The following is a 14,634-nucleotide window of genomic DNA, read 5'->3' as shown; positions in this document are numbered from 1 at the left end:
GTTAATTAAAGCAACAAAACAACCTGAAGAGCCGGTTCGGAGCCGAAAGAACCGGAAATCCCATCACTACTTCAAAAGCCTTCTGTTAGGCACATGGCTATTTTGAACGACACATTAGCTGTTAGTGGTGTCTTAGAGTATGTATGCCACAGTTCTATATTGAACCTTAAGTTGTCCCTGATTTGTTCAGAGGTAGTGTGTGATAGAAAATGCGTTCATAGACTGCCTGAATGTGTGTGTGAATGGGTTTATGTACTATAGCTTGTAGCAAAAGCTACTTTCAGTGCTCATTCAAACTAGAAAAGTGCTAAATAATGACAAGTTAATCACAAGTGGTATTGTATTGCACACTGAGTCTGGAATATTTAAAAAAGGATCCCATTTATTTTGGATTTTGTGCACACTGACATGAGTAAGCTGAACATTTACTGAAATTTGTGAATCTAAAGCAAAACTTGTATAGGGCGAGCTTTACTTTAAGAATGATTTTCGCTACATAATATAAAAAGCCAAAATTAAAAAGGTGTTTACTGAAGGCTTTTTGCCTGAGAGAAATTTACTTCAACTTGGCTACCCTTGCTCTCAAACCATTCCTTCATTAGCTTTTGCTTTTCTGTAGACAAAGAGAAGGTATCCCAGTGCAAAGAAGATGAGGATGATGGAGAGGAAGAGGATGCCTTTCCAGGGCCCTATGGGCAGGGCCTTCATCACTACAGGATTTTCGGCTGGAACTAGATTGGTCAGGTTTAGCATGTAACCCAAAGCCCAGCCTACAGATGCTCCTCCGGCCTACAGAAACACAAGAAGAGGTGCAGTGATATCACATCATATTGTGGATTCTATCAGTTTCTAAATTCCAGCAAATCATTTCGTTTCACCTCTCACCTTTTTTTCAAAAGAAATAGAAGGAAGGGAAACCTCGTTAAAATGGTAGCCCTGTGTTAAGAGCACCTGGACGAAATTGGAGACGGCGCAGACATTCTTCATGTATTTCTCATCCTGCTTTGTCTTAGTCGTCATCTATAAGTGAAAATACAATGTGTGAGGTTTTGTATTATGTTATTTCAAGCTCATAATCAGAGAGATTTTATCAATCCCAGAGAGAAATTGAGTTGTCAAAGCCGGAAATATACAACAAACATCAAGCACTCATAAAAAAACGAGTGTAGAAACAGAGATATTGATAGATATATAATAGATAATATATGTAGATATATGTCGACAGTGACTTTAGAACCTTCAAGTAACATGGTGAAGAATTGGTGGCTTGTTTGCTGGATTTACAAATCAACACGTCTCAAAGTCTTTATGGACAGTACCTCAGAGATGCTCATGTTGCAGACGCACCGGACAGCCTTTGCGGTTTGATTAGGAGACGTCATATCCATGTTGGTGAGGGTAGAGATGTATTTGTGAGTGAAGTAGAAAGCAGAGAATGCCTGTGGAGAAGAAAGAATAGTGCAATGGATGAAGGTTAAGTATCCCCCTGCTGCTTTGACTGAATTTCTGTTTTTGAAGACAGAATTAAAAATGTGACCTGTAACCACAAAGGAAGCGTCAGTACAATCCATTAGGTCCTGATACAAATGCCTGTAATGCATCCATCTTTAGTGTTTAGGAGTATTTTCAATCATCAATCAATCGATGTATATGTGTGTGTGTGTGTGTGTGTGTGTGTGTGTGTGTAAAGAAGAAAGGATATCAGAAAGCAAAAATTAGTGCTCATTCAGTGAAGAGCATACTGCACTATTATTGACCTGGAACTGAGGAAATACTGACTAGAACACTGGTTTCTACTGCTTTGTCAAGATTAAAAACCTGGCCATTCCCAAAGTCAAGATTGCTGCGGCCCACTTAAAAACCCCCACAAAAATCTCCTAGGCACACTAAATCTCAAGTCTTCCCCCTAATCCAGGAGAAAGTGATGTATTTTCTTGAATAAAATGCATTAAAAAACATAAGGAATACAGGCTGTTGGCTATTAATTGTTAATGCTATCCAGTCATATGCATAAATCAGTATTAAGGCCAACGTGGGACCGAGCCAACCACCAGGGCACAAACTTCAAAACAAGAGCCACATATTTAGGTCAGAGTAATAAGCCATATTGCAAACTAATCACCTCATATTACCAGTTTAATTAATTTCATATAGATAAATACGTTTATTTAAATATTTAATTGTATATGCTTGTGAGTAATTTCAGATTTATCTTCTGTTATCACCTGCAGTACCTTCATCGTCCACCAGTGGGCCCACATGTCACTGGTAAAAGAGGTGTTGTGTCTGAACTTTTTTTATTGTCATTGTACAGTTTCTTGCACATCGAAATTAGGTAGCAAGACCACAAAGTGCAAAAGTCTATTTTTAAAAAAGTAAAGAAAGCAATATACAAATAAGAATATATATCTAACTAGTATATAATATTCTCACTCTATATATATACACGGGTATGAGTCACAGAAGCATTGTGGGTGTGTGTACAAGGGCAGCAATATAATATATAGATAAGGGTGGAAGGGAGGTCACTGGTCATTTAGGATGGGGATGGTAATTGCACATCTGCCAGGATATTGCACAGAGAACAAAATATTGCACAGAAAAAGGGGAAGACCAAAATATTGCACATGGAACAGAGGCAACATAGTCAATAGCAGAGACAGAGTGACTGATATGTAATAAAGTGAATGCCGGATTCCTGTGATTTTATCCAAATGTTTTCTTGAAACTTTCCAGCTCTTTAAGTCTTGTATGCTTGTCTGTATAACTGTTTATGTGCGAGTAAGTCTCTTAGGCAAAAATTGCAGAAAGTGTGCATAAGGGATTCAAAATATCTACCAGAGAGCTCCCATACACGTGACGATTTCGGTGTAGAACATCTGGAAAACTGTTCAAACACCTGTCCAAACTGTGTCCACATAGGAAGCAATTCACTCGTTCCATATCCTTAAAGTTGGTGGCTGTTCGCTAATGAACATTCCAGGGTCTGGTTGCATAGCTGTTTGATGCAATTACTACCACACTACCACTGACTCTCTCCTTCTTTTCTGTCTGTGTCTGTCTGTGGGCATGTTTTCTGTTGACAGTGTGTTCACCATTGAACAGCGTGTATTATCTCTGTCTCTTAACCTCCGATTCAAAGATAGCAATTTTACTTTAACAATCTGTAAATAAACCTGTTGAATGTTTTAACAGTGCTTTGTGAAGGTGTTTGGATGGAGGGTTCCAGGGGATCATTGAGCTTATCCTAGATGAAAAAAGAAAAGAGGCAGGGTACATGCTGGATAGGTTGCCACTCCGTCAGAGAGCAGGGAGGAAGCTATTCAGCATCACATTCATACTAACAGCAGGTTAAGATATCTCGATTAACCTACCATGCATGGGTTTTAACTGATCACTCAGAAAACATGCACACAAAAACCCAGCTGACCTAGAGCTTTTCTATGAATTACGAATGCTAATAATTACAGTAGAATTAGAACGTAAGAACTAAAAAAACTCACTGTAATCACTACAATGAGCAATCCAAGAACAAAGAATTAAAAATGATACCCAAAATTGAGTCTACGTTATGCTTCTATGCTTTTTTGCCTCAATATAGGATATTTTAGACAACATCTAAAAGCCTCTCACCATGAATCTTCCTCTCAAGCTGGGCTGAAAGACTCCATTAAAGGAGCACTTGGAGTATTTGCAATTCTCAAAGGAGAATATCTTCTTTACATTCTTTAAGCAGTTTTGGTAGTCCCCTGTGCCCACAACGTTTACATTCATTTCCAGGTCAATCTTGTCTGGCTTGGAGTCCACAGTACACGGAGAATCAAAGACGTCCTTCCCCAGGATGACATATTCGTTGAACTGCTTTGGATAGCAGGGGTGGAACACTGTGCTGTTTGGATAGTTATCCTTAAAGTTAGAAGATTAAAATTTTATTAGAAAACATTTTTTTTTATTTTTCTTTACAAAGACCATTTCACTGTTGAAGCAATAAAAGCCATCCATAACACAGACACTGCATTGTTCTAAGGTTCCTTGTAGCAACAACTCTGATTTTCCTAAAACTGGTAAAGACTGGTTATTTAATTTGGTTAACGAGCTAGCAGTTCTCCTGTCCAATCTGTATGGCAAGCTTTCATCTCTCTCTTAGCAAGAATGTAACAATATGATCCCAAAATGTGACAAATGTGAACTTAATCCATTTAGTAAGCTTAATGGAGATGTGTTTCAAACATCCTTATAGCTTAGCAGGACTGCAGCAAGACAATAAAATGTTTACACATGCTGTTTTATATGGTCTTGCTATCGGAACTTCTCAGTTGTTGAGAAGATACAGAATCATTATAACAAACAGGGATTTGGTCGCCATTAACAGTTAGAGTCTTTTAACTTGTTGAACAGTACCTTAATGAGATGAGCCAGCAGTTTCCTTAAATACTGGTCTTGGCCGTAACACAGGAAGCTCTGGGTGTATAGTCTGTAGGTTTTTCCAAAAAGCTTCAACTCCATTGTGTTACTTTTATTCTCCACCTTTTCAGAGGTCTCAAAAGTAATCTGAGTAGATGCTCCTCCTAAATCCAAAGCTCCAATTGTGTCTCTGCCTGGATTCATCCAGTGACCTACAAAACCATACTGGGTAATAACAAAGGACACCACAGTGGAATTAGAATCTCTTAGAATCAACCAATAACATTCAATGAAAACGTTTAGGGAAAAATGACCAAAGCACTCGAACGCTCTAAAACTGTAAGAGAAATTTAGATCTAAAATAGCTGTTTGGCTTCACTTGTAAATGGAAAAGAGGCCACACCCCCACCTAAACATGCAACTCATGCATCATAAAATACCTCCATGTAATTTTCAACTGGGATGCTTCCAGCACTTGGCATCTTCATGTACACCAGTCAGTCCATCACATTTCTAACACAGTGCTTAATTAAAAATGTTAACTAGATCCTGAACTCAGTTTTCATTATGTTGTTAATAATACTCACTGTAAGTAAGTTAACAACCACAAACAAGATACTCAGCTAAGTACAAGTAAAATTATTAGTTAATAAGTCAGTTTAACTAATAAATATCTAACTTGGAAAATAGGTGAAGCGATTTACTGAAACATATTCAGGTTAAAACAAACAATTCTAACAGGCTTGATCATGAATACTCAGGATGACTGTCTTTAATCATCAGCCTGAAATCTCTTAGGAGAGCTTTTTTGTAATTTCTGTAAGTAGTCTTCAGGAATAGGACAATAGACAATAAAACAATAAAAGGACAAAAGGACAATATAAAAACTCTTCTTTAGGTGATCGCTGTTATTAGTCCCTTTCTAGAAATTTCAATTTTGATTGCGTACTCCATCAGACCTGTTGCCCCTATTTTTCATTGCAGATCTTGTGCAATGTGACACACCTCATCTTTTTTCCCCGTTACCCTTCTTTAAGAATGGCTTGTAATGGCTTTGTATTTCTTTTTTGCAACTTTAATTTTTATTAGCTTTAGTTATACAGTAAAGAAAATTACAACCAGTCTGGAGTTTACATTTCTTTTTCCACCTTCTATCACATGCAAATCTCTTTTTATGTCGTGTTTTTGGTGCCACTTAAAAATGTTTTCCACTTCCTCCATTGTCTGTCATACTTACACCCCATCAGTCTAATATTGAAAGTAATTTCTGAGATACCTTCTACAATCCTAATCCAATCTTGTTGAGTGGGAGGGTCTGGGTGTAACCAGTTCTTTGTGATTGCTTTCTTTGTTGCGGCTAGGATTATTTTTACTAGATACATGTCCTCCTTTTATACCAGTTCCTTTATGTTTCCAAGGTACATCACTTGACTGGTGTTTGGGAGTGCATAACCCAGAATATTATCCATGGTCATTTTAAGGTCTTCCCAATACTTTTTGATTTTTATGCACTTCCAAAATATATGTGGGTAATCAGCTTCTGTTTCTCCACACAGTCTCCAACATTTATTTATTCATGCTATCTAATCAGCACCTTGACATGCCACACCTGTGAGGTGGGATGGAGAAGTTCTCACTAACACAGATTTAGACAGATTTGTGAACAATATTTGACAGTCATGGGTCATTTGTGTATGTAGAAAACGTTTCAGATCTTTAAGTTCAGCTCATGGAAAATGGGAGAAAAATCAAAAGTGTTGCATTTATATTTTTGTTCAGTGTATGTACAGATATGGGCTATGTCCAAAACAAATAATAACAGTAACAATAAAAACATCTATGTGATTATAAATTAATATTTTAATCAGAAGCTACTATTTAAGTTTATGTTTAAAGACACTGACCCTTTCAGTTCTAGTCATATCCTAAAAAAACAAAACCTTTCATGTTTCATGAGGTTGTGAGGCAGTGCACTCTGCTATCCAGCTGCCTTGCATGTTAACAGAAAAAGCAGAAATTCATCAAAGAGACAGCACTTACCTTGACAAAGTTTTCCAGTAAGTAGTTAACAGTGACCCAGCCAAATACCCCTTCTGCCTGCCCGCTCAGAATTATTGACTCTTTGAATTTGAAAGGGTAGGACTGGAGTTTGTTTTCCACTTCCTTCATTACACGCTGCGACTTTGAGGCATTGGTGATGCTATCAATACATTGGTTAAATGAAGCTTGGTTAAAAGACTTTCTGAATTCATTTCAATACAGATATTAATCACTGATGGAGTTTGTGGTGAATTATTAACCACTACTACTAACCTCAGCAGCCTCATGCCTGCAGTCGCTCCCAAACAGAGTGGAGTTTGATGGTGTCTGAATTTGGGGATATGCGTCAAAGCTTGTTCCAAGCACTTCTCGAGACTCTTTGCTGCTCCACTAGGGTTGTCGGCATAGCTTGATATCCCACCACCTGGACAAGAAGAAAAAGTAACTCTAATTGTTTAAGAACCTGATCTAAGGCTGCACTTTCTTGTCTTGGAGTCATCCACTGGTGTTTCTAAGGAAACATTGATAACAAGGCCAATAAAAGGGGAACAGCTGGTACTTACTAAGTTAGCAAAGAATGTCTGGCGAGGAAGTGGACCACTTAAGTCTTACACAACACATACAATTTGAATATCCTTAACGGCACTGGATATTTTTCTATAGGGTGAAATTGTGGAAGTGAAAGTGAGAGTGTCCTCACCAGTGGAACCTTCTGGGGTTAAATGGTCAGTTCTGGAGGCTTGCAAACATTTTCCACTTAACACCAGCAACATTTCTATAAATAGTTTTGGTATTTCTTAGCAATAATTTGAGAAATATTTGTGATCCGTTACATATTCCATATGTAAGGGTATGACCCCCCCTATGTTGTGGCGACACTCTGGCTAACCCGCCAATGCCCCACAGCTTAAGTATAAAACAGGTGTGCAGATGTGAAACTGGTGATTGAGTTTTGAGTGCCCTCCCTTTGAGCCTCTGGAGAACACTGAGATCAATTGGCTATCACTTAAAAACCTCCCTCCATAAAATCTGCCAAAAGAGTTAGTGAACTCCAGGCACTATCGGTCCACAGTGAGTGTTGCAGGTGATTCCCGGATGGGAAGGGGGTGGAAGCTCCCCTTCCCTCGGTTGTGTGGGCCCACTTGGCCCATGGGGTGGCCACCTCTTAGGTCATGTGCGGCAGCAGCATGGTCCTCAGCTACCACCTTTATGCAGTTTTATCGCTTGAACGTGGCAGCCAGCCTGTCTTTTGGGTGCTGGGTGCCCATCAGCAGTAGCCTAGGTCCTTGGTTAGCCTAGCAACTTGAGGGCTGACCATGCTGCGATCCTTGCGTCTTGCAGGACTCGCTCAGGTAAGTCTTGCATCTGGCAGACTGAAGCCTCTGGCCCATGGCTCGGCCTTTGCGTCTGGCGTGGCCTTGACTGGGGTGGCATGTATATATGTACATTTGAAAATTGTTCTTTTGGTACACTTTCTGGGTTTTCGGCTGCGCTGTCTCCTTGTCTTGTCTTTAAGAGTTACCCCATACATATGGAATGTGTAACGGAGTTACGGAGAGATAGTTTCTCACTCAGTGAACCAAGGTTACAATGTAACCGTACGTATGAGAGAGGCCTGATAGCTGAAGGCTCTGCTGACATTATACTTTTAGAAACTAAAAGTTAGATTTCATTCTGAGCAGTGGCGGTCCTAGCCTGTTTGGCGCCCTGGGCGAACACTCCCTCTAGTGCTAGCATGTGCTCTATTTGGAAGCAGCCGGCCCCCTCCCCTTTCAACGGGTTGTGTGTGAGACTTTAAATCATCAAACTGTAAATTATAAATTGTTATTGATCCCTTTACTCCTGGTCCTAAAGTGTATATTTATTTTCTTACTCTTCTTATATTTATTGTTTGTTTACTTGCACTGCTGTAACTGGAGCCTCGTCGTCTCGTCTCTATATATGCTGGACTGCATGTTGCGGAGATGACAATAAAGTTTACTTTGACTTCAGCAGTGAGCACCGAGGGCTCTCGCGCTCACTTTTCGCGTATAGATTTGAGAAAAACGTCGGTGCAAATTATAAGTCTGTATCATGATGTCTGGTGTTTTGTGTTTTTTGGTTTGTTTTTATTTTGTTTTATTTTGCGAGTTGGTTATTAGACGCTGCTCCAGCCAGCCAGAGAATCCCCCGCCGCCCCGCCCTCTCCTCCCTGTGCAGCAAGCAGCAGGCGCACCTCGCAAACGGAGGGCGCCCTTACTCCCAGCAAATGGGCGATAGAAAACCGATCGGTGCCTGTACCATTCCCAGTATGCGCTGGCATGACGCCGGGGCAGCATGAGTACGAGCAACTATTTTTATTTTTATTTTTTGCCGATGCCCGTGATGCCGCTCCCCACCACGATGCTGCCCCGGGCAACCGCCCGTATCAAAAACCGCTTCTGATTCTGAGTATATGCTGTTGCCCACATTTACCACTCAAACCACGAGATAAAGTAATGATTGAGTTCTCTTTTGATCAACTTTGTCTTGAACAATACAAATGAACTCACCTTTTACATTACACTCATCGTGCTGGGTAACGATGCCGGTATTGTTTTGCTTGTCAGCCGGCCATTTGTAGATATACATGGAGGTGTGGGATGAGCCTGCATCCAGAACGATTCCATACTAAAAGAGACAGATATACAGTATAGTAGGTGACCACAGGCAGAGGTAAGCCTCCCAACTTCATCAGGTATTTGTAAGCTATCTCTGTGACCCTCTAATGACTTAACAATCATCCATCTGCTCTTCCAATATACACATGAACCACAGATATATCACAATTATACATATATCATAAATATATATATAATGCTCTAAAGTTTTAGACCATGACGTTTGTCAATAACAGCTTCTGATGGGATAGAACATATTGCACAGAAAACTGCATAATGCATACGTCCTAAATCTTAATGTGTGTTAAGCGAGGCTGAGAGCTGGTGACTGTGGGTAACAGCATAATTCACATTATTTATATCCTCATGAAATCACTCAGTAAGCCCTTGTGTCCTGGGAATAGACGAATCTCATTAGGATAAAATATTTGATCAAACAATAAACATGATCACCCAGAATAAATTTGTATTGAACTACAGACACTCTTCCCTGAAGACAAGTGTCTCCTCTCATATCGCCCAACTTTGGTTTGTTATTGTTCAATAACCGTGGTGCAGTGAGTGGATTACACAGTCAAGAAATGTTTTTTTCAGAAATAATCAATTAAGGGAAAAAAACGGAAATACAAGGAAAAATATAAACAGAAAAGGAAAAAAGGAACAAAACAATTACAGTACAAGCACAAAACAATGTAACATTTTAATGTTACACTCGATTAGTACAATTAAATATATTTTTAATTATTATTTAAAAACGTAGCGTTTTCAATGTCACTGGGATGAGTAACAAAACGTTTCTCCCATTGAAGATGCTTCACCTAGATGAACAGAATCAACCTTTGGCATTTACTTACCTGGATGATTGATCGAGCATCAAGACAGTTTATATCTATCTTTGTTTTTGTTTTTTTACAAACATTTTGTTGTTGTTGTTTTTTGTTTTGTTTATAGAGTTGGGTCAATTGGAAACACTAAATTGCCCGTCGGATGGATGGATGGATTTTTTGTTGACCTTTTCTTAAATATTTCTTTATCTTTAGTGTGTAATTTTTCATTAGCATTATTTGTAGATATATAACAGCATAAATATGACTTATTACATGTCATTTAAAATTGTGGTCATTTCTAATTGAAACGATACATTGTTGTCTCATGAAGAGCAATTCTCCTTGAGGTATCTAATTTTTCAGTTGTGCAGTAGCTTAAGAATTAGTGGCCTAATGCGTGTATGGTCTGTATTCTCAACGTCTGCAAGCATAGCCATTTCACACTTTGGAGAGGCAAAGCATGAATTGTGGTAGCTCATGAGGTGGAGCAGGTGCTTGTGTGAATGGGTAAATGAGGCAAGTTGTGTTAAGTGTTTTGAAAGCTCAGAGTAGAAAAGCACTGTAAGACCCAGTCCATTTCTTATTTACACAGTGGACCGGTGTGTCTGTTGCATGCTTTGCATGATATTGAGCTGATACTGCTGCAAATTGCAACTTTTTTGTACACTAACCTACTCATTTTGATAGTTGCAACCACTCCAATGTGTGAAGGTGGTATTATTTTCCACTTACTGAACTTTAAGTGAGGTCTTGACAGGATGTGGTTAAAACCTATAACATAGCAAGTTTGCAACAGTCGCTATTTTTGTGCAGATTTACTGCTTCTTTTTTAACGATACATCTTAGGTTTCTTCTCATGTATGTGTACTCTTTGAAGTGACCAAATCAAAGCAGACTTGTTTCATGAGACTTATTTCTAAATACCTATTCTGTGGTGCCCTTTAAAAGATTTCAAATTGTCTGTGAGATGAACAAAATGAAAAGCCCACAAGCAATTAGCACAGAATAACTATCAAATAAAACAAACTACTTATTTTATGTCACACTCTTTGTCTTGACTCGTTCAGGGTATTCTGTGTCACTTCCTCTTGCAAACCATTGTCAGGAAATGCATTCAGAGCTGGATGTGAAATTAGAGCATTTAGCTCAGATGTAGACAAGCACTGAGCAGTTTTAAATGAGCTCATTTTTCACTGTGCAAAGACTCGCTCCCTGTCAGTATACCAACACACATCCCACAAACATCTAGCAGTTTCAATACCTTTTGGCCTAGTTTGGCCTATCATACAAAGCTGTTGCTCTAAGAACTACAGTTGACAACACATACAAGCTAAAGTAAATTTTTGAAAGGTATCAAAAGCAGAGACAGGCTTTTAGGATCCTAATTTTTTCTACACATAGTGTAAACTCCGTGGTATAATTTACATAAAGTATTAAAATAAAGATCTTCTGTATTTCCTTACTTGGACTGATACATGATGATGGCAGAAAACGTAGTATGGGATGAACTGTGCATGTTTAGATTTCTTGTACTTTCAGTCACACCTTTGCGCAGAGCCTTCTAAAATGAAAATCTGACATTTTTCAAACTAATATTAAAATCTGGCTTAGCTGTGTACCCAAATTTAACTTCTAATGTGCATTTCTGATGCACACATTACCAAAATCCTGACCTAGATTTGAAACGGTGTTCTGCGCCTCTATGAATATATGCGTCTACAATAATATTTACCATGTTTTCTGGAGGCAGCGCCATCTCTTTAGCTGGAAGGACCAGCAACAGAATCCCCACAACTGCCACGACGATTAGCACAACCGTCGGTACGGTTTGGGAGCACCGGAGACCCATGCTGAACGCTGCTGCTTATGTTTGCCGCCAATAGTTCCGCGTAAAGGCGCATTAAATAACCATGGCTTTCGCGTGAGCTCCTGGCGTGTTACGCGCATGTTACGGAGTCCCGCTTCCTCTAACTTGTGCCCACACGGGCACTCAGACGTGGTTGAAACACTGTGTATAGAATATGAGCTTCATTCATGGGAAGCACAAGACAAATGCTTCATAGGGGAGTTTACAGACTTATCCCGGGCGCTCGAGCACCCCCAAATTTTACATATAGCCCATTTTAGTATTATTTTCTGAATTTGTCTTCAAATTTAATATTTCTGTAACTTTTCTGTTGATAGAATGAAAACAGGTGTTATGTCCAGTGTTGTTGATGTCCTCAGGTTACGGTCTCACACACACAGGCTGGTTTCTCATTAATAATTAGACTTTGTTGCTGCAGCAGAGAACAGATGCAGAGATGTGATGCAGTTTCAAACACACTTTAACTTGAATAAAGCACATGTTCAAACTATTCTGATAATGTTGCTGTGACTTATAGTGTGTGCTTATTTTATTTGTTCTCTATATGTCGTCAGAAACATTAGGCAGCGTAGCTTAAATCACCAGAGATTATTAGCTAACTTTAACCTACTGATCCATACTCTGCTCGGATATCGAGAGTTTCCAGCCATGGAACTGATGTACTTAATTATTTTAGTTTGTTAATTATATTCAGTGTTTGTTTACAGTACAGCTCCAGATCCGGGTGACAGCAGGTCAACTTATGTCACCTGCCCATGTGCAACTGCAGCCTGTTTTCAGTTTACATCACAGAAATTTGTCTCCTTCAGAAATTCTCTGATGACACAGCCATTATTGGAAGTGTGGATTGGTTGCTTTGTGAGGTGGTTTGAGGTGAACCACCTGCAGCTAAATGTGGCCAAAACAAAGGAGCTGGTGGAAATCTGTCAGCACGAGTCTTCAGGCTTAAACTATAATAAATAAATGAGAAAAACACAGAACAGGGAGCAGCTATCCAAGACACTTATGGATGCATGAACTGGGATGTGAAATTCCCGTCCCTTGGAGAAACTTCAGAGAGCCAGCAACTACAAAAGAGTAGCTAGTTTCAAGGATAATTTGACTGAACTATTGCCGGTCACTCGTATACATTTACTGTATAATATAAAATATATAAACTAAATCTCTTTGAAACTTAAAGAATCTAATCTTTTGATTTCTTTTTTTTCATCAGAGCTGTGTGTTATGACTCTAGTTTGTATCCTAACAAAGGTGTGTAGCTCCCTCTGGTGGATGTTGTGGAGTATTGTGTTGTCTTTGCTCCAAAGGTTTTTATACAGTTCTGGTGTTCCCTGTCACTGTGGGCTTGACAGCACAGCAGTACACAGCAGAGTCATTAAAACCAGAGCTCTCCAGATCTACACCTTTCTTAGTTTGGTCAATGTGAGCCGAGAAACCCGACACAGTTTGATGAACTGATCCTCCCTCCATGATGTAGAGCAGGAACGCAGGTCTGGATCTCTGGTATTGTCGGTACCACTGGATGTTGTTGATAAGACCATCATATATACAGGTCAGGTTGATGGTTCCTCCTTCTGCAACAGCTTCATGAAATAGAAAAGCAATAACTAAATGGGGAAAGAATGACATAAACAGAGGAATTGACACAAAAGCATGAGAAAAGTTAAACTGAGGGAAAAACTAAGCTCAAACAGTCTTGATGCATGCTCAGTTATGCAGGTAAGGAAATCCCAAAAGGTTCATTCTGTGGAAAAGCAGCGCAAAAACATTTCATCAAAGACCCAAGATCATGATGGGCTTAAATGTCAGGTAATGTAAAAGTGTAACTGATTTGATCAGGCCCATTGGAAGATAAATAGGGAGAACTTAACTCTTGACATCCACCAGAGGGAGGCACAGTCTAATACCTGAAAGGCACCTTTGATGAGACTTCTTATAGCATTTAGTGTGATTCGACTTATGTGCAGGAATTTCTTTAGATACAGATTCCAGAATATTACAACTCTTCCGTTAGTTAATCAGTTTCAAGGGCTCATGGTAATATGAGAAAAACCATACATGTATACTTAAGTACGAGTTGTAGTTGCATGATATGCAATAGTGCGTTTATTGATAGTTGGTGACCTTTTCATGAGTCACCTGACAACATTTAGTTTCACTGACAGTAACAACAACAATAAACATTTAAAATACCATCACACAACATACAATACACTTGATAATATGTCAACATTTCCGGGAAAATATCTTGGCAACACCTTGGCATCATTTATAATTGTAAAATGTTTTTCAGAATTAATTTAAGACATCTTTAAGGAGCCTTTCCTCAGCTGCTCAAGAAGTAGATTTAAGCAAATTAAAGCTGGACTGTCACATCTACCAAATGTGTCTGTACTGAACTGTAGATGACACGGCAGTTTGTTTTGTCTCTGTGGTTGGTAGGGGTGTGTGTGGTAGTGGTGGGGATGATTACATGAACAGAACTTCAAGGGGTGACACAAATGGCCATGAGGTGAAGAGGTCAGCAACATAATTCTGAAATGCACAGATAAATCAGAAGTGTCCAGGCACAGCATCCAACCAGCCACCTGATGTTTCCTTTCCAAACACCCACTCCTCCCCCAACAGAGCTGCTACACTGTAAAAAACGTACTGCTTCAAGGCTGCACACATGACTGCCACATGCAAGAGCAGCGGAAGAAGAAATTCTTCTAGTATTCAGGAATAACCCCCCCCCCCCACACACACACACACAAACAAGCCTTAATTTTGCTGCAAGCTTCTTCCTCTGTTATCTTTTGTTGTTATTGGTGGTTTAATTGTATATTTCCTGACCTGTGCTAATCATATGGTTTTT

The 14,634-nt window shown here is 39.3% G+C and overlaps 1 protein-coding gene across 1 annotated transcript; it reads right to left on the bottom strand.

Moving 5' to 3' along the window:
• Positions 1 to 362: 362 nt before the first annotated feature.
• LOC113033566 (ectonucleoside triphosphate diphosphohydrolase 2-like) lies at positions 363 to 11,898 on the bottom strand. Its single transcript, XM_026187513.2, has 9 exons — positions 11,643 to 11,898; positions 8,976 to 9,093; positions 6,718 to 6,868; positions 6,445 to 6,604; positions 4,402 to 4,629; positions 3,634 to 3,906; positions 1,320 to 1,439; positions 886 to 1,020; positions 363 to 789 (listed from the first exon to the last, which is right to left on the bottom strand). Exons 1-9 carry the CDS (start codon positions 11,757 to 11,759, stop codon positions 583 to 585), a joined length of 1,509 nt encoding a protein of 502 aa, XP_026043298.2. The 5' UTR covers positions 11,760 to 11,898; the 3' UTR covers positions 363 to 582.
• Positions 11,899 to 14,634: the final 2,736 nt, after the last annotated feature.

The sequence above is a fragment of the Astatotilapia calliptera genome, chromosome 12, assembly GCF_964374335.1.
Source record: "Astatotilapia calliptera chromosome 12, fAstCal68.1, whole genome shotgun sequence".
NCBI classification, from domain to species: Eukaryota; Metazoa; Chordata; class Actinopteri; order Cichliformes; family Cichlidae; genus Astatotilapia; species Astatotilapia calliptera.
Note: the sequence above shows the minus strand (reverse complement) of the source record. Positions and strands in the feature narration are given on the sequence as shown.

What these genes read in the sequence shown, in the direction of transcription:
- LOC113033566 (XM_026187513.2), bottom strand. Translation starts at nt 11,759, where the DNA reads ATGGGTCTCCGGTGCTCCCAAACCGTACCGACGGTTGTGCTAATCGTC. An exon ending in GCAACATGAGCATCTCTGAG is followed by an intron (nt 1,021 to 1,319) that starts GTACTGTCCATA and finishes TTTCACTTATAG; the next exon opens with ATGACGACTAAGACAAAGCA. An exon ending in CTATTTCTTTTGAAAAAAAG is followed by an intron (nt 790 to 885) that starts GTGAGAGGTGAA and finishes GTGTTTCTGTAG; the next exon opens with GCCGGAGGAGCATCTGTAGG.